Raw genomic sequence first — 26,426 nt, 5'->3', positions numbered from 1 at the left:
TTTCTGCTGAGTCCAGTGTCTATTTAAGTTGACCCGTGGTGTGTCATTAGGAGGCACCAGTGGTTCTGCAAGTTGGTTCAGAGTAGTCGCTTTGGTTCATGGTGTTTCTTGCTGCCAGCCTGATGCAGTAGGTGGTCCAGGGCTTGAGGTCCGTCTCCATGTAAAAATCATCTTCCACCGTCGTCACTCTTGGTAGCTGACTGGACTGCTGCTCTTTTTGTTCCTCCTCAATCACGAGCGTGTACTCGGTCGCATCCTTCACTGTGGTCCACTTCACATACAATGAAAGTCCACTTGCTGTTACAGTCTGCACTTTTGGGATTTCAAGACCTGGGAGACAGACACAGAGAGAAATGGGTTAGAAAGTAACGGCTGTTTTATACTAGATGCCTACATCTCCAACTCATACTATCGTTCATTCATTTAATAACATTACACTTACCTTTGTCTAAACGGGAAAAGACTTGAGTGGCGCGTAAATCTCTTCTTCGGCGAGCTCCTACTGGACCTGAGGAAGGCGAGAAATGCTCATTACAAATGTCAGAAACTGGATTTTAAAATGGCAACATGGAGTCAAATGAAACAGAACATTGGTTTATATTTTAGTTTTTAAATAGACTATGTTTTCACAGGTTTCTGCCTGTGTTTTGAGAAGGACGCATGGAAGCACCCTTATGTACTCAGAGACCATTAAGGAAGTGGATGTAAGAATAGAAATGAGTGAAATTACAAGATGTTGGCCGACAGATGTTTTCACACTGTGCCTGACCTGTAATGTCTCCATTAGGGATGCTCTCTCCCTCCGCATTGCTGGCTGTCACTTCAGTGGCACCAGGATCGAAGTTGGTCACTGAGCAGAAGAGTTCGGTGGTGTTGCAAAGCTCGACGCGAATTGCCCCCGACACATTGTAGACGGTGTACCTGGTGGCAAACACTGATTCCTCCCAGGAAAGGACAGCAGACTCTCTATTGCCAGTGTATTTCACCATCTGTGGAGCACACGGGACTGGGAAAGAAATATGTGGAAATGCTGTTAACAGAAGGACTCGGGGATGTTATATGTACTGTGAGAGTATAACACACTATAATGAAGCTGTAAGCAGAAATCAGGAGATCTCTACGTGTTAAGTGATGCACAGAATTTGTCAACAGTTCTAACTTTATATGACAGTTCATGTTATCACAACAGGGTTTTTGCATATTTTTTATTCATCAGCTGATTCTGTTTTGTCCATCTAAATCCTGACAAAAAGGGAGTCCCCCTGTTAATATATAAATATCACCACTGAGTGCAGTGTCACGTTACCTGTGACTCCAGTAAAGACAGTGGACGGCTCGCTGACGCCGGCTGAGTTTCTGGCGCGCACGGTGAGGTTATAAGCTGTGCTGCAGGGCATTGGTAGCTCAAAGAAAGTCATGGGCAGCCAGTAAGAAGACACCTGCATTTGAGTCTGTGGGTTGTTTTGGATTCGACCGGTTATCTCAACAAGGTACTCAACACCAGGACAACTGACATTGTCCCATGACGTCATGGCCCAGTGAGCTTGGCTTATCCTCTGCATTCGAACGTTCAAAGTAGTTGGAGCACATGGAGCTGTGGAGGAAAGGGATTGGGAAGTATTTTACCTGTGGAATTAACTCACTTACATTTTCCTCTCGTTCTTCAGGTGTAGCATAAGACCATACCACTTGGGACAACACATTTTCAAAGAACAAAATCACTTTCCAACTGACCTTATTGGTAGGATATACTGATTTCTAAAATATTATGACCTCTAAATTATGACAGGTAAGTAACAACCAATTGTAGTCTTTTTCAGGTATAATATTGACCTGATTATTGTATTATACCTGAGAAAGACTATGAAATATTCTTAATATCTACATACAACCTTTGAATATGAATGTGATGAATACTGAATACTGAGGTCTGAATACTTGAGGTCTGAAGCCCTAAATATGTTCAGTAAAATAAACAGAATTCCTGGAGGTGTGTAGGACTTGAAATAAAACCAAACCTGCTGAATAAACTAACTGGAGCACTATTACCTGTGAGCTGCAATAGTTTCATATTTACCTGCGCCCACCTGCAGAGGTGCACTAAATGAGCTGTTGCAGACGCCGTCAGAGGCTTCAACAGAGAAATTGTAAATGTCACCACACTCCAGGCCTTCGATGGTGCAGGAGGCGACTGTGCTGTCGCAGTAGAGTGCATTTCCAGCCGTAGACTGGGCGTAACCAAAATACTCCACGGCGCCCTCGCTGGCAATCCAAGACAGGATAGCAGTGTTGGTCTCGCAATCAATATCCACTGCGAGACCAGAGGGCTCACAGGGCACTGGAGGACAGACAGAAAAGACCTCCTGTCAGAGATTCAGAAAGGAAGCTGGCCTGCAGTTTCTACAGTTTTAATGTTAACGTGCTACCAAACAACAAAAGACATTCTATATACTAATAATACCTAATCAACAGCAGTGACTAGTTAATTATTAAATACAGTACACTCCACTATAGAAAGCAGCAGCAAGACAGCTTGCATTATGATTATTATTGATTAGTAAAGTGACACAATAAGAACAGCTGATTATTAATGAATTGGAACATGGAAAGAAAGATGATTTTGTGTCATGATGGCTGATGTCTTTGCTTGAATTCCCTGATGTGCGTTTTTATACAGCATTTTAGAATTACAGTATGATTAATCGAGCATCACAACTAATCGATTAAACATATTGAGCACTGGGTTTATCATCTGCAATCTGAAATCTGGACTCCAGTACACTTGATAAACAGATTACACCAATTGTTTGATGATTTTGTGGATCATATTGATAAAACAAACTAAACTACAAGGTCTTATTATGTCTCTACCGGTCCTAAAGGTAGAAGTGCTGGGCTGGCTGGTGCAGTTGTCCCCAATGGCGGTGAGGTTTAAACTGTACGGCTGTCCGCAATGCAGATCAGCCAGGCTGCAGTTGTTCACTGAGGTGCTGCACATTGAAACATGTCCATCCCTTCCTGTAGCGGTCAATACGTAGGATGTAGCCACATGGGAGTGTCCCCACGTCACTGTGACTCCATTCTGCTCACATGACGGTGCCACTGTCACATTGTCTGGGACACAGGGCGCTGAAGAGAACAAAATAACCTTGATTATTTCCACAGGTGTTTGTTCATTTAAGCTACTGTATCACATCTGTATCCTGCGATCCACGTAAGAGTGACATACAGATGCACAATTACACAAAAGGTTACCGGTACGTCTTAGACACATTCAACACCAATTTATTTGTTTATCAGAGGAGACTGGTGAGCTGCAAAATACCTGTTTTAATCTTCTTTGGTGGGCTCCTTAGACTGTTGCACTTATCAGAAGAAGCTGAGACTATGATGCTGTAATGCATGCCACACTGAATGTCGTGGAGTTCACATGAAGTGGAGGAGCTGTTACAGGAGATGAGGGTTTGGTCGTGGCCTTCGGCAGTCACCAGGTAGAGAGGCATGTTCTCTGTCTGCTCCCATTCAACCAGGATTGTGTCGCTGTTACACTGTGTCACTGCACTGATGGAGGTTAGCGCACAAGGCCCTGCAAGACAGGACACATATGAAATGAAATAGCTTCAGAAAAGCAGTACATATTGCTTAGAAAATGCCATGGAAAAAACTGTCTGCAAATCAAACTGAGTAACACTTAAGCGTTGTATTCTTTTCGTTTCTTGTTCTGCTTAATCTCCCAGAAATGCTGCTTTGTTAAAAGCTTTGAAAGGTGCTTTAGACTTTCAAAATCTTTTAAAATCAGATCAGATACTTCTGATGTTCTCTGAATACCCTTGACACTCCTTCCCCTTTGAGTCTTGCAGAGATGAAGATTTAAAGTCTGAAAATGAAACGTCTGATTTTACAACTTTTTTGTTCTACGATTAAATGTGCAGTTGATCTGAAACCGAGGCACAGAGTAAATCTTATATTACAGATGATTTGTTGTAAGCCCACAGGACTTAACCCTATTAGCTCCTCCTCTCAACATAAGAGTCATGACCCCTCCAGTGGGTCTCAAGATGATTATTACGATGGGATGTGCTGGGCAACATTTAATGTGTGGGAATGCATTCGGAGATAATTTTCTCTGTAATCTTGAAAAGGTACCTTTAAAAGAGTAGAGATTTTTGCTGAATACCTGTCTCAAGCTCGAAGGTGACGCTGTGATTACTGTGGCAATGTTTGTTGACAGCAGTGACGTGGAAGGTGTAAAGTGTTCCACATTTCAGATCTGGGATATTGCAGGGAGATGAGGCAGTAGTGCAGCTGGAGTTGTGACCTCCAGCCTCTTGGGCCAACACAAAGTAGCTGAGGGCTCCTTCTGGGGCATCCCACGTCACCCAGGCCGAGTTCGACACGCAGTCCAGATGGCCCTTAACGTTCCTGGGTACACATGGAGCTGTGAAGGGTGAGAGGAAGAGAAAGCAGTGACTGTGTATTGAAGAATTGTTTTTACATTTGAGTTATGAAAACATCAAAGAGATTTAAGTGAGATATTGTTATAAATGGTTTGACAATTTAAATTTTGTGCAAGTAAAAGGGGTTTCAGCCCTTGAAGAAGCTAGCCTAATGAAGTGTCATGTTATCCATCTTGGACCACACTAAATGCTCTCCCAATTTTGAGGCAACATATTCATTCCTTTTTTGTTTGTTTGTTTTCAGCAACCTGCCAAGCAAGATCTAGTGCATCATGTTATTGAGACAGTGCTGCATGTACATTTTGCATTTAAACCGCCTGTAACTATTTGATTTACCTGAGGAGGTCTGTACAACAGCGCTGGGCTTACTCTCGCAGTCATCTCTTACAGACAGCACAGTAACGTTGTAGTTCTGCCCACATGGTAGATTACTTATAGTGCAGGCTGCGCCACTGGAATTACAGTAGTGTCTCGCCCCGGTGTTGCTCACTACCGCCACATGGAAGTACTGGGCATCTGGATTGGGGGACCAGGACACTGCCATGGCACCGTCAGCACACTGTGAATCAACAGCTACATCCTGAGGAGCACAGGGGGCTGAGGTGGAGAAAGACAAAGGAGGGGTAAAGAGAAGTAAGTGTCATTGTCCATGTTTCAGTCACTGTGGGTGTATGTGTGTTAACTTCTCAGCCAAACTGTGTCTCGTGTTAATAAACACGTCTCACATGAAATACGATGGAACAAAACACAATCCTGCACATATTTCATATAATAAAATCCTTGGTAAGAAATAAGGGTTCATTGTAACAATAGAGAGCTTTTAATTTGAAAGGGACAAAGGACATGATGGAGTTGTGTTAAAAGCACAGTGTCTTAACAAAAACATATCAGAGAAAACTGTAGGAAATCAGAAATTACAAAGGATTTGTACTGAAATATGTTCAAATATAATTACAAACATAGGGAATTAAAAATAAAAGGATGTCTCTAATATAAGCCTGCTTCAAATAAAGGTCTGGTACCCTCTGCATTTGAGGTTAATTAAGGCCCTTACCACTATTTGAGAAAATATGATAGTATAGTTAAACTATTCAGATTTCTGCGTTGAGGAACACTGAAGTTACCATCAAAAGTAAATGCAAATTTATATGGAATCAAAGCAACTCCACCCACCTCTGTAACATCAGTTCAACTATTTATATAAAACCACAAGAACAATCAGTTCACAATTGCCCTCCCATGTTCACAATACCTGTGCGCACGTAAGCTTTGTCACTCTGCACACTGGAACAGGACTCATCCAGGCCAAACACGCTCACATTGTAGGTCTGTCCACACTGCAGGTCCTCCAGATCACAGTGGGTCACGGTGTTGTCACATTCAGCACGATGACTTCCGTCTGATGTAACACCAACAGCATGATAGGAGACTGCTCCGCTGGCTGGCTCCCACGTCACTGCAGCAGAGTTGGTGTGGCACTGTGGGGAAGCTTTGACATTGGTTGGCGTGCAAGGCACTGGGAGACAGAAAAAGGACAGAGAAGCAGTTCGATGTCAGAGCTGAGACAGTTCACACCGTTTAGAGAGAGAAAACATTTTAAATCATCACACAAATCTAACCAAATCAAAATGGCAAAAAGTGTAGTGTTTGGGGCTATGCTGTATCATATTCCTTCCCTCTGATTGTTTTTCACAATCAGTAAGGATAGGTCTGGTTTGGTAATACATATTCTGTGAAAACTTGATTAATCTTATTTGACTTGTTACATCAACATTATCCAAGATATTTCTTATTCGCCTATCAACTTTTTATGAGTAATAACAAAAAATAAGAACCAGCCATAATTTAACCGATAATAATTTAACATCAATCAGAGCTCTCAAACTGTAGAACTCAGTTCATGGAATATGACTTCATTGTTTCTGCTTACCTGACTGCACGTCGAGGTATGCGTGGCTGTTGTCACATCGTCCATCCTGAGCTGTCACTGTCAGGTTATAGAGCTGGCCACAATGCATGCTGGGTAACTGGCAACTGGTTGCGGTGCTGTTACACATGATCTTGTGACCATCGGGCCCAAAAGCTCGCACCACATAGGAGGACACACCTTCTCCTTCTTCCCATGACACAACCCCTGTGTCATTACCGCACACCATCTCTGCTGTTACTTTCGGTGGTACGCATGGCACTACAGACAGACAGACAGACAGACAGGCATGATTGATGGAGTTGTGTCTAATGAGGGGCCAGATTATTATGGATGTAATTCAATCTGGATTCTACCTGTGCTGAGCTCCACGGCAAAGCTTCCAGCGCTGCTACACTTTTCATCTGAAGCGCTGACACTGATGGAGTAGTTGAGGCCGCACAGCAAGTCACTGAACAGGCATGTTGTCTCGTTGCTGCTGCAGGTTGAGGCATAGCCGCCGTTGCCCTGGGCGATTGTGGTGTAAGATGATGCCCCTTTGCTGGGCTCCCAAGAGACCGCCACTGCACCAGACTCACAAACCACCTGGGCCTCCACCTGCTGTGGTACACAGGGCACTGCAGAAACACGGTGAGAGAAACATTTATCCTGAATAATGACTCTGCATCAATATGCTACAGACCCAATAATCAGAAGAAGCTACACAATCATCCATCCATTGCCACCCAGCTACACAATCATTTTGCCAAAATCAGTTTCATGAAGTATTAAAAATAGCAGAAGTAGTATGTAAAATCACAAAGACTAAATGAAATTCCGCCATATTAGATCTCCTTTTTATGACAAGTACCCCTGACTTGATATTTACAAAATATTCCCAATATTCACTTTGGCCATCCTTACCTGCTTTCAGCTGTGTGATGCCGCTCTGTGAGACGTTGCACACACTGTTAACAGCAATCACACTGATGTTGTAGGTGAAGCCACACAAGAGTTCTGTGAGGACGCAGGACTGCGAATCTGTCTCGCAACCAGATTCGTGTTCTTCCACTCCGAAGGCTTGGACAATGTAGAAGTCAGCCCCTCTGCTGGCCTGCCACTCCACACGGGCCGTGTTGTTAGAGCAGTCCAGCACAGGTTCAACATCTTCAGGAGGACAAGGCACTGGAGGAGGAAAGAGGAGGTGAGAGGGAGACAGGTTTTTCATCAGTGTTGCCATGTACATAGCCAGGTGCTGAAATGTTTGGCTTTCAAAGTAAAATTTTTGGGCCCATACTAGGAGATTCTGGTGGGCTTCAGAGAGTGTTTGACTTAAGGGCATTTTAAAGACCTTTTATGAAACCCTGATCGACTGGACTTTAAAGGTGCAACATGTCAAGTGCTTGTATTTGCATTCAAATTAGCATTTTTACAATCCAACTTTGATTCACATTTTGTATTGTTTAACTCATTTGTTTTAACCCATGTTTTCAACATAAACACACACATGTAAAAGGGAAACCACATGTGGCACACCCCTACATCACTGCAGCAACATGACAATTTCAGCCACCACAAGTTTTTGTTGGTTTTAAATTACAGTAAAAAAAAAAACAGTACATAGAGTCCTTAGTGTAATTTGACCCTCCTGGTGCTTTGTTAATGCTCACCTGACTCCACCTGCAGCCTGCTGCTTGGGGGGCTGCTGCAGTTCTCATTTGAGGCCACAGTGACGACATCATAGGTCTGACCACACTGCAGGTCCTGCAGCTCGCAGTTGGTGAAGTTGGAGCTGCAAGTGGAAACATGGCCGCTAGAGGACAGAGCCGTCGCGGTGTAGTTCAGGGCACCTTCGGCGTAGGCCCAGTCCAAGAGGGCCGAGTTGGTGAAGCAGTCCAGAACCACTGAGCCGATGTTAGGTGTGCAGGGAACTGAGAGAGGGAGGGGAGATAAGAAACACTTAACTCCGAGCATTAAGTCCAAATGTTATGACATCCAAAAGAGATTCAACCAGATGTTCTACCTGATTTGAACGTTGTAGCTGGGCTGGGTAGACTTGAGCAAATGTCATCCTGCGCCACCACCTGGATAGAGTAAGTCTGGCCACAGGTCAGGTTGGTCAAGGTACACATGAGGTCTGTACTCTCACAGAGAGACATGGCTCCCAGTGTGCTCCGAGCTGACACTTTGTAGGACAAAGCCCCCTCGCTGGCACTCCAGGACACAACAGCCTGATTTTCAGAGCAGTCTGTCTCCACAACCACATCAGTGGGAACACAAGGCACTGGAGGAAATTGCAGTAGGTTTAGTTATCTAATCTTCTAAAAGTTATCTAATCTATCTTTGAGATTATCTAAACAAACCGTCTGACTGAGCGAATTTGTTCGAACTTTATTTCCACAAAGATTGTTTCCAATATTGAAAAAAATATGAAAGATGTATAAATAAAGAAGTCTGCAGAGTAAAATAACAATATTTTCATGACTGTCTAACCTGACTGCAGCATGTCAGCCTCACTGGGGTCAGAGATGCACTTCTCGTTTGAGGCCACGACCGTCACTGTGTAGTTCTGTCCACAGTGGACGTTGGGCATGCCGCACTGCTCGCTGTCAGACCAGCAGCTTTTTGATTGGCCGTCTTCCTGTGTCACTGTGGCGGTGTAGAACTCAGCACCAGCTGAGCCGGTCCATGACACCACAGCAATGTTAGAGAGGCAGTTCATGAAGCTGGTGACACCGGTGGGCGGGCAGGGCACTGAGGGAAAGAGGTAGAAAAGACTTGATGACAGTCGGAGGGTCTTTATCTTAACTTTGGGTCATCGGGTCACATGAAAAATAGTTTGATCAACCAGTGTTTTAGGACGTATGGAAGAGGAATTACCTGAATTAAGCTTTGATGGCTGACTGGGGCGGCTTGTGCACACAGAGTCTGCTGCCTGAACAGACAGGAAGTACTCTTGGCCACACAGGAACTCTGAAATGAAGGTCCAGGTGTCATTGGTGCTGAGCTGCACTTTGTGGCCGCTGTAGGTCTCTGCGGTCACCATGTAAAACTCAGCAGTTTCACTGGCATTCCAGGTCAGCGATCCCACCTAAGAAACATTACAGTTTTAATTTCAGTTTATATAATTATATACATTATTTGTGTAGTCCCTTGCATTACAAAAGGGCAGGAATGGTGACAATATAGATTGTGTAATATTTCCTGGGGAAGAACTTCTGTAATATCTGTAATATTCACCTTCATAGTGCAGTTCAGAGATGATTTCAAATTCTGAGGAACACAGGGTGCTAAAATCAGAGAATGAAAGTTTTGTTGTGAGTAGGGCTGCAAATATTTTGGTCTACAAAATGTCCGACAATAATGTGAAACAGTCATCTAATTTCCCCGAGCCAAACGTGATTCACTAGATGCCTTGATTTGTTTTACCAACAGCTTGAGACCCACACATAATCAATGTACAATCATATAAAACACTACAACGAGTAAAGCATTTTTGCTTTAATAACGACTCAAACTAGTAATCAGTAATCATAAAATTGCTTCTTGCTTCTTGCTTCAGCTCTTTTTGTGGCACTGGTCTTTTCAAAGTGTAATTTATTTGCTCATTTCTTGCTGGACCTCTCTCTAACCTTTAATTTTGTACTTGCTTATGTGTGGCCTATATAAATGTTCCATGTTCTCAAAAAATGTTGATGGTAGTTTGATTTCTTGCGAACCGCAGCATTAAAGCTTGTTTACCCATTCTTATCAAAGTGCTGTTGCTCGGCATGCTGCTGCACAGGTAGTCGTTGGCAATGACGTGAACGGTGTACTGCTCGCCACAGTGCAGGTCGTCCCAGGTGCAGCTGGTGGTGTTTGTGGTGCACATGTGGGTGTGGCCATCCAGTCCCACAGCGATGGCCATGTAGGACTCGGCCCCATCACTCTTGGCCCAGCTGACTGAGCCCAGATTGTTCTCACAGTGCGTAAAGCTCTGAACATGCTCAGGCACACAGGGACCTGAGGAGAAAGTGTGTTACTGCAACATGAACTTACTATACTGTGCACCACATCAGTCAGGAACATAAATGAGATGCACACCTGTCTTAAATTCTTCAGGCTGGCTCACGGGGCTGTCACATCGATCATCCTGAGCTTTTACAGTGAAGGTAAACAGTTGTCCACAGGGCAGCTCGGCTTCTAATGTTGTCTCGTTGGTTTGGAAAGATGTGGCGTATCCCCGGTCTCCTGTGGCCGTAACAGTGTAGACTGATGCCCCTTCAGCTGCCAACCAATCCACCACCACCGTCTCATTGTCACACGAGCCACTGACTGTGAGGCCAGTCGGCTGGCAGGGTTCTTGAGGAGGAGGAGGAGTCACACAATGTCCTTAGTGAAATTTTATTTCAGTTCAGATGTAACCATTGCGCTTGAATTCCCTTTTTTGTCATGCTTGATCCACTACTGCTTCAGAGAAGAAATACTTTCACGGAACTAAAAATCCAAACCCTCAACCAATCAATCAATGTGATTAACCTAAGTGCTTAATTAATGGATGATCATGAGACATACCGGTCTGAATCTCCACAGTGTTGCTGTCGTCACTGTAGCACAAGTTACCATATGCAGTTACAGAGAATTCATAGGTTTCGCCGCAGTGCAAGTTGGAGAACTGGCAGGAGGAGTTGGTGGAGTTACACTGCTGTGTCACTCCCATGCTGTAGGTGGCAGTAGCCATGTACAGCTCCACCCCCTCTCGTTTTTCCCAGTACATGTTAGCCGTACTCGTCCCACACTGCAGATCCACTCCAACATGCAAGGGCTTACAGGGCCCTGAACAACATGTAAGGTATCAACATATTTCAGGAAAAAATCAAGAAATAAGGAACAATATAGTATAAATTCAGAACAATCCCATTCACTTGACTCCACCTGCTTTGTTCAACTCACGTGTGCTGAAGGTGACATTTGTGTGTGTCTCAGTCTGGCAGTGGTCGCTGACGGTTGTGAGGCTGACGTTATACATCTGACCACACTGCAGCTCCGTCAAATCACACTGGAGAGCGTTGGTCTCGCATGAAGCCCAGTGGCCATCTGCTCCTACGGCCGTCACAGTGTAGGAGTTTGCTCCACTGGCGGAGCTCCAGGAGACATTTGCTGTATTGTTGTAGCAATCCATATTGGCTGCCACATTTTCAGCTGCACAGGGAGCTACAGACAGAAGGGAAGGAAAAACATACAGAAAGTGGACGCAGTTTTATTAACCACATCTGTACTAGTCTTCTAGTCTCGTCAAGTAGCAGGATGCTAGAAGCAACAAGCGTCAAACTACATACGTCAGTCCATAAAGCTGCAGCCACAGCCAGTAAGGATGAGTACGCACTGAGTAAGATGTGCTGCGTACTCAGCACTGAGTGTTTGCTCAGTATCGGTGAATCTGTTCATTGGAGAGTAGCTAACGTCTATGCTAGGCATTAGCTACTCTCATTCATAATGCTCTTATGTTAATGCCAGCCCAGACTCTTAGTGAACTACTTAATAATACATACAAGCCAAAAGGATGAAATAGGCAAAATCAAACTCAATCAAACTAGTCTATTCAACAGTGGCCCATCTTTGAGTTTCAAAGTTCTAGCTAGTGACAGCACAAATAACACCAGTTTTGTAATTTTCTGTTGTGCTGTGTGAAATGCTATTGAGTTTACTGTTTTGTTGGTTTGCAATAGTTATCGGTTAGAGAGGACAGGACACACTTCTCTGCTGAAGCCCCAGATGGTAATTGAAACATTTCTCAAAGGACCCAACTCAGGAGAATGTAGGAGACAGGTTAAATATTTTTTAAACTGGATGTATTTTCATATCATCTGGCAAATCTATCAAATGATATTAAAAACATAAGTGTGCCATACCTGAGAACAGCAGGACAGTCGTGGAGGTGCTACTGTTAAGCGTCTCTCCGATGGCGATGATGTTGGTGTAATAGACGACTCCGCAGTGGAGGCCTTCTATGTTACAGAAAGTGTCGTTAGTGTAGCAGGACAGTGAGTGGCCATCGCGTCCAGCGAGACGAGCCTTGTAGCCCACAGCGCCAAAACTGGCCTCCCACGACACAGTTCCCATGTTGTTCTGACACTGCACATTGGTCTGCACGTTGTTGGGTGGGCAAGGCTCTGAGGGCAGAAAAAGAGGTTGAAGGATGCAAAATGGTTGCTGATATTGTCTTTCATCTGTGCTGCATAATGAAATACACAAATAGGCTAATCTAATCTAATCTACAAATCATGAATACTCTGAAATGTAATATTTACATCAATAGATACTGAAAACATACCACAGGTGACACACTAATTTATAAATTAAATACACTTATTCTCTCACACAGTTGCAACTAACTGTTATTTTTCTTGTCCACTGATCTGCTGATTGTTTCCTTGTTAAAAAATAAGATCCATCAGCGTGTCCTCTCACCTGTCATAATCGTAACCGTTTCCATCGAAGTGGACACGCCTTGGCACACATGGTTATTGGCCGTGACGTTGATGCTGTACATTTGCCCACATTCCATGTTGTACATGGCACAGTATGTGTCGTTGGTGGTGCACGAGACCATCAGGCCCTGCTCCGTCACCCCTTCAGCTGTGTAGTAATCAGCACCAGCGGTCATGTCCCACAACACCTGGCCAATCGTCAGGCTGTACAAGGTAGTGATGCGTTCAGGGATGCACGGCTCTGCAGGTCAGGATGGAGGAAAGTGTTGATGAGTAAAGAAGACTACATTACTGGCATTTGTCTGAGTGGATAAAATGTAGTGCTAATGAAATTCAAATAAGTTGAGCATTTTCCTTCAAATAAAAACTTTTAAGGACTAATACAGTAAAAGTGGGAATGTGAATGGTTAGACACACAATGTCTCAATGTCCCATAAGTCCATGTATGCCTGGTTTCTGGCTTCCAGACAGTTAAAGACAGTTAAACTCAGACTGATGATGAGCAAAGGGAAACAGCCTTCTAGTATCAAAGTCTGCGCAACAAAACTCAAACATCCAATTTAAGTGGCAATAAGAAAAACACATTGTCGATTTGTTAAGCCTGTGTGCTCACCAGTGACCAGCTGTGCTGTCATGAGGGCGGTGCTGTTGCAGGTCTGTCCCACAGCTGTGACGGAGACAGAGTAGCTGTGGCCACAGAGCAGCCCTTCCAGATCACAGTACGTGGTGTTGGCATCACAGACGACACTGTGACCCGACGCAGCCGCAGCCGTGACCTCGTACGCCAAAGCTCCATCACTGGGGTACCACGACACCAGCGCTGTGTGCATGTAGCAGTCCATCACTGCCTCCATATGTCTTGGCTTACAGGGAACTGAAAGGAAGACAGTCACGGCTTTAGCTTTCTCTAAATATATTAAAATATTATCCCAAAATCGAAATAGAACTAGAAAGGCAAGCTTCATATTGATTATAAATACACAGTGGGTGTAGCTCAGTTTACCAATGGACTGACTCTGTGAGGATCACGAACAGAGAGACAACACACTTTAATGAAACTTTAATACCAGTAGCAACATCAACGTTCAAATTCTTTTTCGTATCTGTCAAATCCTTTTGTACACGGCAGAACATACCGCACACATTTTCATTGAAATTGAGCCGATTTTTAGCAAGATTAAATTTTGGTTTTAGCAAGAATAAAATGTATTTTTACATTAGCAAGCGAGATTTTGAAAGGGTTTCATAATCCTAACTGGTCAGCAAAACTCAACTCATATGAGACCCTTTATTCAAGAATATAATATGAAAGATAAGATAAAATAAGTTGTCTCATGACAGCAGAGGAGAATTTATTTTACCGCTGACTCCTTCTGTCGGATCCATTTCACCTGAACTTATTTTAAAATCTCTGGTTACAACCTCCATCCTTAAGCTACATGTTTTTGTCCTACCTGAAGGCGTGTCCACCTCAGGAGTGGACGGGCTGTCGCAGTATCCGTCAGAAGACACCACAGAGACATGGTAGAGCTGACCGCAGCCCACTCCTGTCACATTACAGGAGCCTTCAGTCGTGCCCTGGCAGGATGTGATCTGACCGTTGCTGTCCTGCACTGTGGCGATGTAGGAGTCGGCTCCTGAGCTCTCAGACCAGGACACAACGAGAGAACTGGTCTCACAGTCCACCTCAGAGGAGATGTTTGCAGGGGTGCACGGCACTGGTGAAAGAAGATGTGGCTTAGGGTTTAAAATCTTCTTTTAGAAAAAACTAAAACTTATTTTGGAGATCATACCAGTTGTAAAGCTGGAGTAAATAATTTTACAATTTGTAAAACATGTTTATTTGCTTTGCTGCTGTAAGTTAGATGAGAAGATCAACACCACTTTCAAGTCTGTCCACTAATATGAAGCTACAGACAACAGCCGGTTAGCTTAGCTTAGCATAAACACTGGAAGCAGCTAGCCTGCCTCTGTCCAAAGGCTCTGGATTATTTATTATGTCCCTTGTGAAAAGTCATTATGAATAACATCATTTTGCCATTCAGCGCTGGAGGTCTTGCACATACCAGTCTTGACTGTCACGCTGTCGCTCGGTTCACTCTGGCAGTCTCTGTCCTCTGCTATCACAGTAGCTGTGTAATGCTGTCCACAACGCAGACCTGTCAGATCACACTGGCTGCCGCTGGACGCGCACCCGTCCGTGTGGCCATCAGTACCCACAGCCTTCACTCGGTACAGGTGTCCTAGTTCACGGCTGTGGTTCCACGACATGGAGGCCACATTGTCGCTGCAGCTCAGACGGGCACTGAGGTTCTCAGGAACACATGGCGCTGAGGGGGGAAGGTCAATATAGAAACTGATGTCTTTTAACTTCAGTGTGTATTGTTTTGTTTTGTATTCAAAAGCATCATTCTGACTTTTTATGTCCAAAAATATAAAGACGACGAAGCAGATTAACAAAAACAAAGCAGTCATATTTACAAGGGTGCGTTATCTAAAAATGGCATCAATTAGTTCAACATCAGTTAGTTCACTGTGTCATAAATTGTCTATTTCTTCAATTCACTAACAAAAACATTTTGTCTCAGTCCAAGCTGTCATTTTTTTGGTGTAAACCTCTCTTATATTTTCTAACCTTTTTTCTGCAGTTTCTACAGTCTCATACAAATTTCTTGTTGTTGCCGTTCTAAGCCTGGACACTGATTCGATTTTCTGTTCGTACGTGTGGCTCGTAGTCCATATACCACACCTGTCCGGACGATCTGCCCTTGGCTTTGGGAGCTGTTGCACGTCCGTCCTTCAGCCATGACCAGCAGGATGAACATTTCTCCACACGGCAGGTCGCTGATGTCACAGCCGGTGTCTGATGTGGTGCAGCAGGTGGTGGTGCCGCCGTTTGTCTGCTCCAGCGTGGCCGTGTACGTTACTGCACCCGGAACGGCCGACCAGGAGATGCTGGCTGTGCGATTGCGGCAACCCACTGATTTTTGTATGCCCTCAGGAGGACATGGAGCTGGGGAATAAATAGCACCGTGAGGTACAGCTGAATTTATGAATCTATGAACTTCCTGACTGATCGTTTTTGTGTGGCATGAACCCCCAGCTCTCTAATTTTATCACAGGAACTGAACTGTCAGTACGTCACCTGACAGCCAAGCTACATAAATTAGAAAGATAACAAATGGAGCTGGTGTTGGAGCTGTTTTAAAATGTGCTTACTAGCACATAAAAAAGAACACATTTCACTTTAAAACCATTTGGAGAACTACATTAGACTGAGAGATGCGATGTTAGCTTTCCAGGCCAAATATGGGAACAGATGCAAGACTGAAGTTGTTCATAATGTTTTGAGGAAACTAAAAGCATAAATACAAACCAATTTAGACCAACAATGTAGTTAGACATTAAAATCATCTACAGTTACAGCACAATATGCATGTGACTCACTCATTTCTTGTTTTGTTTTTAATTATTAATTTATCCTAATAGTGTATATTCAATTCACCTGTGTCAGTCAGGACAGCGTTGCTGGGTCCACTGGAGCACTGCTGGTCAAGGGCCTTGAGGGTGAAGCTGAGGGTTTGGCTGCACATCAGCGGTGGCAGACTGCATATCCCATCTGACGTGTAGTTACACTCAAATGTCTGGATGTTACCCCGGCTGTCTGTTGCCATGACGACATAGTCCTCGGCCCCGGCGGACTCCTCATACATCGCCCAGGCTGAGTTTGTCAGGCAGTCGATCTCCACGTCGGAGAGACGAGGTACACAGGGAACTGGAGGTTCACCAGGAACAAGTAAGAAAATTAGTGAAAAAGTGCTCACATTCAGGCTTAGCTGAGCGGTATGGGAATTAATGTTGTTGTTTTTTTGTCACTTTGAAACATGTGTAAGAAGGACATATGATTAGGATATAAAAAGTGAAATAGGGTAGAAGATTAAAACTAACTCAAATTGAAGATATGAATAATAAATTGATAAAACTGAGCAGTAAAAGGGCAGTACTTGTACACAAATACCGCCTCAAATAAAAAAACACAAATATTCTTGATCCTTGCCTGTCGTGATCATTTTCATGGGGGTGTCTCTGCCCGTACATCCGTCCCTGGATGGCGTGATGGTGACATTGTACTCCGTGCCGCACTCCAGCGTGCTGAGGTTACAGCCGCTGTGTGTGCCGCTGCAGTTGTGTCGGCGACCTGCGGCGTCAACAGCCGACACCGTGTGCGCTACCCCTGACAGGCTGCTGTTCCAGCTTACAGATACGATGCCGGTGGTACAGTTGATAGCGGGAAGGAAGCTCGTGAGAGGGCAGGGAGCTGGGAGGAAAAGTGGAAGATAAAGAGAGGTTAAAGTGCAGATATAAAAATGAGAAACAGTGAAACTCTTGTGTTGCTGCATGAAAACCTTTGTCCCATGTGAAAGGCTTAGGATAAGAGAATAGGCAAATAAATCATGGAAGTTTAAAAAAATCTGAGCCCAAACCACTATGTCTGTAATCAGATGTACAGTAAGTGTCACCTGAAGCCTTACCTGCAATGACCTGCTTTGTGGGGCTGTAGGAGCTGTTGCAGGCCTCATCTTGGGCCACCACCGTAACGCTGTAGGTCAGACCGCACTGCATGTTGCGCACTACACAGTGGTGTTTGTTTGTCTTACAGCTGCTGACGTGACCTTCGCTGCTCACCACGGAGGCGTGGAACTGAACAACATAACCCGTCGACTGCCAGGTAACGTTGAGGACTCCAGACAGGCAGTCAAGGTTGTTCTGTATGTTCTGTGGCACACAAGGCGCTGGACAGAGAGAGTAAAGAGAGGGACTGGTTAGAGAAAACATCCTGTCAGTGTATGACCACAGGTGTGATCCAACCACCGGCATGTGGGTCCTTCAGGAAGATTTCAGAAAACTGTTAGTCGTCCGCTTGTTGTAAACTGCTCGGAGGTGAGATTAAATAAATGTTTACACAAAAAATGTGTAAAATTTAAATCATCATCTAATAAGAATAAAATTGAACTACTAATACTTGGCATAAAAATAGGCAATAGAACAATCAGATAACAAAGATCAAATCCTGGATTTAGTTTGAATAGGTTATATTGTTATTAACTGAATTATAAATGTTACTGTATTTGCTTACAGTTGCTATAATAAACATGGTCTTAGTGCCATACTGCATACTGAAAAAACTGCTTCAAGTCATGAATTTCAGTAGTCCTCCTGCAAGGAAAACTTATTTCGGCATTTCAAATATTTTGTCCATTTAATATTTATGTATGGAGGAGCAATAATATTTAAAAGTTAAATAGAAATGAAACATTAAGACTTTTCAAATTGTAGCATATGCGTGTGTATTTTGAAAGATTTATTGATAATTTTTAGCATCTTTAATATTATGATTATCTGATGTTTTAAATAGAACAAGCAGAAGCAAAAAGCAGTCTCTTTTTTGATACCACCACCAGGGGGCACCACAAAGGGCCATTTGAGTCAAATGTCACATAGAGTGGCTTTAACGAGGAATATTTGTGAATAAGAGAATACGCAGCTCTAACATGCCTTGGGTTTGAACACCTACCTGTGCGAATCACTTTAACGTTACTCTTGGCTCCGATGCAATTTTCATCAACGCCAGCAGCGTAGACCTGGTACTGCTGTCCGCAGGGCAGAGCAGATATCTGGCAGGAGGTGCTGCTGGTGTTACAGGACCACCGGCGGCCATCTGCGCTCTCAGCCACGGCCGTGTAGGAGACCGAGCCCTGCGAGGCCTGCCATGACACCGAGATGTTGTTTGATTCACAGGAGGAGTCGACCCTCAGCTGCGTTGGGGGGCAGGGAGCTGGAGAGGTGACAGCAGAAAGGCGAGTCTGATCATTTGCATGCATTTAAAGACTATATGACATTTTGAGTTTCTATTTAGAGATGAAGACTTGATGAATGAACAGATGGTTGCTGGCTTGGTGTAAAACTAGTTCAGTTTACTGATGGTTATGTGTCTGACATGATTCTGTTGGTTTTGAGTTTTTTCTTCACACCTGCTGGGAATTTATTTAGCTTGCTTGCTGTACAATTAGTAACTATAGTACTGTTTATTTTTGGTTACCTGTGTTGATTCTGTGCCAGTCCTGGGCCGGACTCGGGCAGTTCTGTCCCTGTCCACTGACGCTCACCCTGTAGGTCTCCCCGCAGCGCAGAGAGCTGATGTTGCAGGAGGAGCCGTTGGTGGAGCACGTCTGCTGGTGCGTGACGGCAAAGGCATCGGCCGAGGCGTTGTAGTACAGGATGCCGCTGCCGGGCGTCCAGGACACCACAGCCGTGTTGGTGTCACAGTCCAGGGTGGTCTTCAGACCACTGTGAGGACAAGGACCTGGACAGAGAGGGCAAAGTAAATAATGTGTGCCATACGCAGCGTGTAAGCAAAGTAAAAGGTTTTGTTTGTAAAGGTTTTGTTGATTCAGAACTGAATTTTAAGTCGGTTTAAAGAAAATATAAATTTAATTTGCTCCTGGCACTTAAAAAGTTCTGTGTAGAACAGTAACACCTAGTGGCAGCTATAAGCTACAACAACATCTTTCTGCATGAGTGCAGGTGCTATTTTTTGTAAATTACAATTTTCAAGCTTACTGTAGCTTAACAATAAATGCATAAATTCAGATCAGTCACGGTTGATCTGCTGACCTGTGGTGGCACTGATGGACTCGCTCATCAAACTGACGCAGGAGTCACGGCGAGCCAGCACCGTTATGTTGTAGTCCTGCCCACACGCCAGGTTAGGGAAATCACAGTTGGTGTCAGTGCTGTTGCACTCGGCGTAGTGGCCGAGGCTGCCCCGGGCGTAGACGGTGTAAGATGTGGCGCCACGAGCGTCCCACGTAACCACAGTGATGCCAGTCTCACAGTCGACTCGCGCTGTGAGGTGGGTGGGAACACACGGAGCTGGTGGAGAGACAGGTGAGAGGGGCAGATGAGTGGCAGCATCCCTCTCAGTTCAGTCTTCTCTAATTACTCAACACAGTTAATTCCTCCTTCCTCCTCGGTTTGGGTCATATCAGTGGTGGAGAATGGAAGGACATTTATTGTACAGCCATTTTATTGAATTACTAAGTTGCACTTTTTGTGACTTTGTTCTTCCAGTTGCCTGAATTATTCTTGCCTGAATCTGGCTGAAATTGAACCTGCGCTGACTGAAATCCAAATGCTGTGTAATGACTACACTTTGCGTTCCCGTGCAGCTCAGTACCTGTGTTGAGTGTTTCTGCAACAGCTGGCTGACTGCTGCATGTGTCTGTGTGGCCGACCACGCTGACGGTGTAGCTCTCCCCGCAGCTCAGCTGGTCGAAGGTGCAGTTGGAGCTGCTGGAGTTGCAGGTGGTGATTATCCCTCTGTTGTCCACCGCTGACACTACGTGGGTCTGGTCTGGTCCTGAGTTTCCCCAGGTCACTGACGCCTTGTTGGTGCTGCACTGCAGGTTCACCAGCACCCCATCTGGTTTGCAGGGGGCTGAGGACGAAGAGGTGGATAAATAAGAGAGCAAGTCATAAACAGGAAGTAAGGATCCAGGAGTCTTGTTTTCAGGAGGATGAAATTAATTCACCACAACACCTTTTTTTCTTTTTTGCGAGAGTAAACTTTTGCTACCTGACTGCATCTTGTAGTCGGAGCCCTCGATGGTGCCACAGTCGACTGATGATGTGGTGACGACGATGCTGTAACTGAGGCCACATTTTAGGTTCTGGATGGTGCAGTTTGTGTTCGGCGTGTCGCAGGTTGCACGGGTGTCGTCACTGCCGATGGCGATCGCAGTGTAAGAGTCGAGGTCGCCGATGCTCCCCCTCCACTGCACCGCGAAGGAGTTGACGCCGCAGTCCAGGTCTGCTACCACTCTGTCAGGCAGACAGGGAGCTGCGAGAAGGAGCAAGACCATGAGTGACTGAGTGAGCTTCTAAACAAAAACAAATACTTTCAGTGCCACCCAGACTTCCACGGGGAGAAGCTGCTGTCATTTACCCGAGTTAAAAGTTAAGGATGCTCCTGCGCTGCTGTTACATGTCGCACTGGAAGCTACCACGACCGCTGAGTACTGGTGCCCACAGTCCAGCTTCACTGAGCAGGTTGTTGTGTTGGACGAACAGGAAACAACATGGCCGTGGGTGCCGGTCACTGTAACTGTATAGGAGACAGCGTGGATGCTTGGAGCCCAGTTCAACGTTCCCAAGTTGGTGCCACAGTCGGCTCTGGCAGTCAGGTTGGTGGGAGGACACGGAGCTGGCAGCAAAGAGATTCAGGAACAAATCAGTGTGAGAAACACATCAAATCAACTGAATTCACATGCAAGCTGACAGGACACAAGCATGAGAAGAGAAAGTTATCTTAGAGTACGTTTTGTCAGCTGTAGATACAAATAAGGACTTAAAATAGACAGTGAGGTGGGGGTTTAAAAATAGGTAAAATAAAATATTCACATAAATAAGTTTTACAAATGCACTATTCATCTAAAGCATCAGAAACACAATAAAAAAGACTGTATTTAAAATATAATCATATTAAAATCATACTACAGCTATGTGATTCATCATATATCAGATTTGGTCGACAAATGATCGATTTGTCTTTGTCCAGCACTGATAAGATCAACCAATATAATCAATGGTTACATTAGTAGAAAAAAATATTCTTACATTTTTGTTAGTATTGGTTTCTTTTGTTAAAACAAAGCAAACCTTTTTGATTAAAATGACAAAAAATAAGTAAATTAAATGATAAATTATGTCTAAATTCTCAGCTAAACTAAATAAAATCCACAGAGATATATATGTAGATATAATTCTTATCATTCTGTCAGTGATATTAATTATATAGAAATGTTTAATCCATTTTTGAAGCAACATTCACACATTCATAGCTTTCAGCACTGCTTTCTGATGTTTTATGGACCACACGATGCAGCAGATATTAACCTGTTTCAGTTTGTATGGGCTCGCTGAAGACACTGGTGCACTCAGTGTCGCTGGCAGCGACTGCCAGAGTGTGCAGCTCGCCACACTGCAGCCCAGTGAACACGTGGGACGTCAGGCTCGTGGAGAAGTTGGCGCTAGTGCCGCCATCTTCTTGAGACTGGACAATATAGTTAGCGCCGCTTTGTGGACTCGGGTCCCAGCTCACTGTGATGTCGTTGTTACTGCAAGTGGTCACTCCGGTCACACTGGTCGGTGGGCAAATGACTGAAAACGATGAAGAGAGAGATTTAAACGCATGCTTTGCTTGGCTAATCTCCCGCCCCGAGTTTAGCACTTGATGCACAGTCGTGAGGGTGTATTCAATCTTCTCATCTAGGTGTCAGCTGGAAAGCACAAAAAAAGTCATACTATTCCTTATATACTATTATAATAACTGCATACACGTCCTCTGACCTGACTGGAAAGTAAAAGGCAGGCTGGGTTCACTCGTGCAGCCCCTCTCAATGGTGACCACCGTGACGACGGAGGTTTCGCCACAGTGCAGGTCTGTGAGGGAGCAGCTTGTGCCGTTGGAGGTGCAGGTGTGGTCACGCTTGTCCACGGCAGACGGTACTGCTGTGGCCACGTAGAGTTCTGCCTGTAGGGCGGCGCTCCAGGTCACGTGGCCCACGTTACCAACACACTGCAGGGACACATGAACACTGGTGGGAGGGCAGGGGCCTGAGAGACAGAGGAGAAGGGACGTTAAAGTGGAGAGAAGCACGTGGCAGATAGACATTTTTAATAATTAACATGATATAACATGTACATTTATAACAATAATACAAATTAGGATAAAAATAGCTAATCACCCAATATTTAATATAATTCATTCATTGCGACATGAAAAATTAGCTACTGAGATGCAGTAATCAAAAGTTGTCTCGGTGGTGGCACCTAGTGGCATCTACAGGAACTACGTTAGCATTCAGTATGCTGTGGTGTGATGCTGTGGTTCAGTATGCTTAAGTAGTAGCAGTAGTAGTACTAAAGTAGCAATACCGCAGAGGAAAAAAAGTTTGTTAGTCAAAGAATTGCAATATATAGTATATATTTATACTTAAATTACCACAGTAAAAGTACTCATTATGCAGGATGGTCCATTTCAGTTATTTCGGATATCACTGGACAATAATTATAGGTGCATTAATTTAATTAAGAGCTGACTGTACATCATACACTACTTGGCAGCTTAATCAGTGACAAAACATCATAATTTTGTATCTGATCTGTAGTTTGTATGAATAATCTAAATAATATGAATACAAAGTACCTTCAGTTAACTCTAGTAGAGTAAAAAGAAGTCCAACAGGTAGTGGAGTAGAAGCATAAAGTAGTATAAAACGGAAATACTCAAATAAAGTACAAGTACCCAAAGCAGATAACAGGCAGGGTTCAAATTCAAAAACACCACAAGGCTTCAAGTTCTTTCTACCTTAACGGAATCACAGTGCTAAACTGAATAATATTTTTATATGTATGTATGATACTGCGTAGTTTATGGAGGACAAACCCAATACTCGCATCAAAGTCTATAATAAACGTGCATTTTTCCAGTTCCGCCTCACCTGCAACGTAAGTGAGCGGGTGACTGTCGAAGCCCTTGCAGCGGGTGGAGGAAGGGGTGACGGTGATCACGTAGGTCTGGGAGCAATGCATGTTGGGTAGGTGACAGCTTGTCTCGTTTGTGGTGCACTGCTTGACATCACCGTCTCTGCCGTTCGCCATCACTTTGTAGGAAACTGCACCAGGACTGGGTTGCCAGCTCACCGCCGCCGTGTTGTTGTTGCACACCAGGGAGGCGCTGACATTCACGGGAGGACAGGGGGCTGATGGGAAAACCAAAGGAGAAAAAAATCCAAATGCTTACTTTCTCCTAATTCCATTAATTTGAGTGAGTTTTGATCTCTAATTTTTTTTCCCCGTTAATTTTCATTTAGACTCTAAGCTGACCCTTGAAACCTCTTTGAATTGTGCTATTTATCACCGTGTCACCACGTCTCAACAGTTCTTTTTAAAATCATTTTTCCTTTTGACCACATTGTGCTTCAATTATATTATTCACAGCTCTTTCATACAAAATGTTTCATATAAGTTTCATACATATGGAAATAAATGGAAAGGATGTATGGGATGGCAGGAAATATACATCCAAAAATTTAAAAAGAAATGTATGGCACGCATACAAAAATTGTCCACAAAAAGCATACGTGATCTGCAGTTAAAAAGATAAAACTTGCAAACCCACTGGTTTAGAATAGAGTGGAATGGAGAGGAAACCAAAAGAAATTCTGGTTACCAAAATATTTTAAGTTTAATTTAATCTTCACCCAACCTGTAAATGCCCCATGACTCCACCCTCTCTCACCTGTCTGTATTTGTGTAACACCAGGCACACTGCTGTTGCAGTGGTCAGCCACTCCTATCACTTTTACATGGTACATGCGACCGCAGAGCAGGGATGGCAGGGGGCAGTTGGTCTGGCTGGTGCTGCAGGACGCAGAGTCGTTTCCAGAATGGACGTGGGCATAGAAACTCTTTCTTCCCAAAGTCTCATCCCAGCTCAGGAGGGCGATGCCGGTCTCGCAGGAGTACGTGTACTCCACGTTTGCAGGGGTACAGGGTGCTGGGTGAGAGAGGAGTACAGTCAGCCCCTGAACACCGCAAATGACCAAGAAGCCAAGAAGCTATCATATGCATTAAATGAGTCCCTATCATTCCGTACAAACCAAATCTTCAGCAGGAAATTCCAAATTCTGACTCACCTGTGACAATCTGGAAACTAGAGCTGGGTTTGCTCAAACACTGGACTCCTCGCGCAACAGCCTGAACGGTGTAGGTGTGTCCACACTCCAGGTCGTCCAGGACACAGCTGCTGTTGGTGGAGGAGCTGCAGGACGTCGAGTGTCCCAGGCTGGAGGTTGCGTTGACAGTGACGCTGATGGCATCCTCGTCCTCAACCCAGGTGACCAAGGCCTGGTTGGAGACACAGTCCAGGCTGTGGTCCTGGACCACTGGAGCGCAGGGGGCTGAATGGGGTACAGTCACACATTTGTCTTTTAGAGGAACCTTTTTGGTGAGACACACAAGATAAAACCCCCACTCCTCAACACGCTGCTTTCTTCAGAGCTTTTGACCTAAATCTTGGGAAACTGCACTTATACATAAACCTACCGTGAACATTTAACTGAACATTCATTCATAATAATTTGAAAATGGCACAGTACCACCTAAAATAAGCCACGCTTACGTCATGTTACGTCACCCTCACGATCTCTTTACCTGTCGTTATGTTGGTTTTGGCGAGTATGGAGCTGTTGCAGTTCCCGTCCCCTGCCAGCACAGTCACAGTGTAATCCTCCCCACACTGCAGCTGGGTCAGCCCACAGGAAGTGCCATTGGAATTACAAGAGGCGACATGTCTGTTCGCCTTGGCGAGGACTGTGTAATAATTTGCTCCAGCACTGGCCCCCCAAGTCACCCTCACTACCCCAGAAAGGCAGTGCAGGGAAGCGGCCACATTTGTAGGGTCGCAGGGTGCTGAGGAAGGGAGGGAAAGTCGAGCATTATGACTTTATTTTTATCATATGAAAATGTCTTTTCTAGATCTAGATCTATCTAGAATATCCTCAGCCTTATCCTTTCATGGTTGCTTTTTTACATTTGGCCAAAATAAAAGGCTTAATCCTAAATAAATAAAATGTGTGTTTACCAGTTGTCGCTGAGATCGTGGTGCTCTCAGAGCTGTTACAAATGTCGTTCAGGGCCATCACACTCAACATATACGTCTGAGCACACTGCAGGCTACGAAAGACGCAGCTTCGGTTAGCTGAAGAGCAGGAAGAAGAGAAACTTCCCGCTCTCTTCAAGGTAGAGATGTAAGACTCTGCCCCAGCAGCTGCATCCCAGGAGGCCTGCAATGTGTTAGTGGAACACTCCACAAAGCCCTGGACGTTCACAGGAACACAAGGAACTGAGACAGAAATGATAGAAGGCACAAGAAGAGGAGGGATAAAAGCAGAGAATTATTTCCCCATCAAGTCAGATCATCTCCTTTACTGTCCTTTCCTCTGTATTTACATACTGTACAACTTACCAGAGTGAACTATCTTTGGGACGCTGCTGTGTCCTTCACATGTGCTGCTGATGGCTTTGACCGTCACATTGTACTGCTGTCCACACTGCAGATTAGTCATCGCACAACTTGAACCCTCTGTCATGCAGCGAAGTGCAGTTCCATCTCCGGACAGGGCGGTGGCGCTGTAGTTTACTGGTAAGGATCCTGGGGTCCAGCTGATGGTTAATTTGTTGGTGCTACAGTTCAGGGTGTTGTGCACACTTTGAACAGCACATGGGGCTGACACAGGAGACAAAGAGTGAGACTCAGTGGTTGTCTCATCACAAATGTAAGAGCAGTTGCTGAATTTCTTAAAACTGTCTTAACTGCTTTTGTTTTTGGCCAGTTGGGGGCAGAAGTGTTCTACAACACAGTCATCTGTAAATACAGAAGCCCTGAGAGGTAAGTTTGATCTAAACTGTTTTGTCTCCTGTGACTTATGATGAAATGAATGAATATTTTTTGCCGTGATTATCTTTCTA

The 26,426-nt window shown here is 44.5% G+C and overlaps 1 protein-coding gene across 1 annotated transcript in view; it reads right to left on the bottom strand.

The window, feature by feature from the left end:
• Positions 1-26,426, bottom strand: part of LOC124060678 — a 36,244-nt gene continuing 9,818 nt past the window's right edge. Inside the window, exons 12-56 of the mRNA XM_046391919.1 lie at positions 25,924-26,184; positions 25,540-25,800; positions 25,110-25,367; positions 24,593-24,856; positions 24,196-24,453; positions 23,396-23,656; positions 22,242-22,508; positions 21,789-22,052; positions 20,839-21,096; positions 20,470-20,733; positions 20,071-20,331; positions 19,509-19,766; positions 18,934-19,197; positions 18,409-18,669; positions 17,366-17,626; positions 16,891-17,151; positions 16,339-16,608; positions 15,583-15,846; positions 14,900-15,163; positions 14,288-14,551; positions 13,447-13,707; positions 12,814-13,074; positions 12,255-12,515; positions 11,296-11,556; positions 10,918-11,178; positions 10,447-10,704; positions 10,105-10,365; positions 9,604-9,653; positions 9,244-9,454; positions 8,857-9,117; positions 8,387-8,647; positions 8,034-8,294; positions 7,288-7,548; positions 6,741-7,001; positions 6,388-6,645; positions 5,710-5,973; positions 4,794-5,054; positions 4,178-4,438; positions 3,326-3,586; positions 2,872-3,129; positions 2,078-2,338; positions 1,307-1,594; positions 770-1,006; positions 443-508; positions 1-330 (exon numbers count right to left, since the gene is read on the bottom strand). Of these exons, the coding sequence (XP_046247875.1) occupies positions 47-330; positions 443-508; positions 770-1,006; positions 1,307-1,594; positions 2,078-2,338; positions 2,872-3,129; positions 3,326-3,586; positions 4,178-4,438; positions 4,794-5,054; positions 5,710-5,973; positions 6,388-6,645; positions 6,741-7,001; positions 7,288-7,548; positions 8,034-8,294; positions 8,387-8,647; positions 8,857-9,117; positions 9,244-9,454; positions 9,604-9,653; positions 10,105-10,365; positions 10,447-10,704; positions 10,918-11,178; positions 11,296-11,556; positions 12,255-12,515; positions 12,814-13,074; positions 13,447-13,707; positions 14,288-14,551; positions 14,900-15,163; positions 15,583-15,846; positions 16,339-16,608; positions 16,891-17,151; positions 17,366-17,626; positions 18,409-18,669; positions 18,934-19,197; positions 19,509-19,766; positions 20,071-20,331; positions 20,470-20,733; positions 20,839-21,096; positions 21,789-22,052; positions 22,242-22,508; positions 23,396-23,656; positions 24,196-24,453; positions 24,593-24,856; positions 25,110-25,367; positions 25,540-25,800; positions 25,924-26,184 (11,333 nt within the window). The 3' untranslated portion in view covers positions 1-46. The remainder of the gene's footprint in view (positions 331-442; positions 509-769; positions 1,007-1,306; positions 1,595-2,077; positions 2,339-2,871; positions 3,130-3,325; positions 3,587-4,177; positions 4,439-4,793; positions 5,055-5,709; positions 5,974-6,387; positions 6,646-6,740; positions 7,002-7,287; positions 7,549-8,033; positions 8,295-8,386; positions 8,648-8,856; positions 9,118-9,243; positions 9,455-9,603; positions 9,654-10,104; positions 10,366-10,446; positions 10,705-10,917; positions 11,179-11,295; positions 11,557-12,254; positions 12,516-12,813; positions 13,075-13,446; positions 13,708-14,287; positions 14,552-14,899; positions 15,164-15,582; positions 15,847-16,338; positions 16,609-16,890; positions 17,152-17,365; positions 17,627-18,408; positions 18,670-18,933; positions 19,198-19,508; positions 19,767-20,070; positions 20,332-20,469; positions 20,734-20,838; positions 21,097-21,788; positions 22,053-22,241; positions 22,509-23,395; positions 23,657-24,195; positions 24,454-24,592; positions 24,857-25,109; positions 25,368-25,539; positions 25,801-25,923; positions 26,185-26,426) is intronic.

Source organism: Scatophagus argus, chromosome 6 (genome assembly GCF_020382885.2).
Source record: "Scatophagus argus isolate fScaArg1 chromosome 6, fScaArg1.pri, whole genome shotgun sequence".
Lineage (NCBI taxonomy): Eukaryota > Metazoa > Chordata > Actinopteri > Scatophagidae > Scatophagus > Scatophagus argus.
Note: the sequence above shows the minus strand (reverse complement) of the source record. Positions and strands in the feature narration are given on the sequence as shown.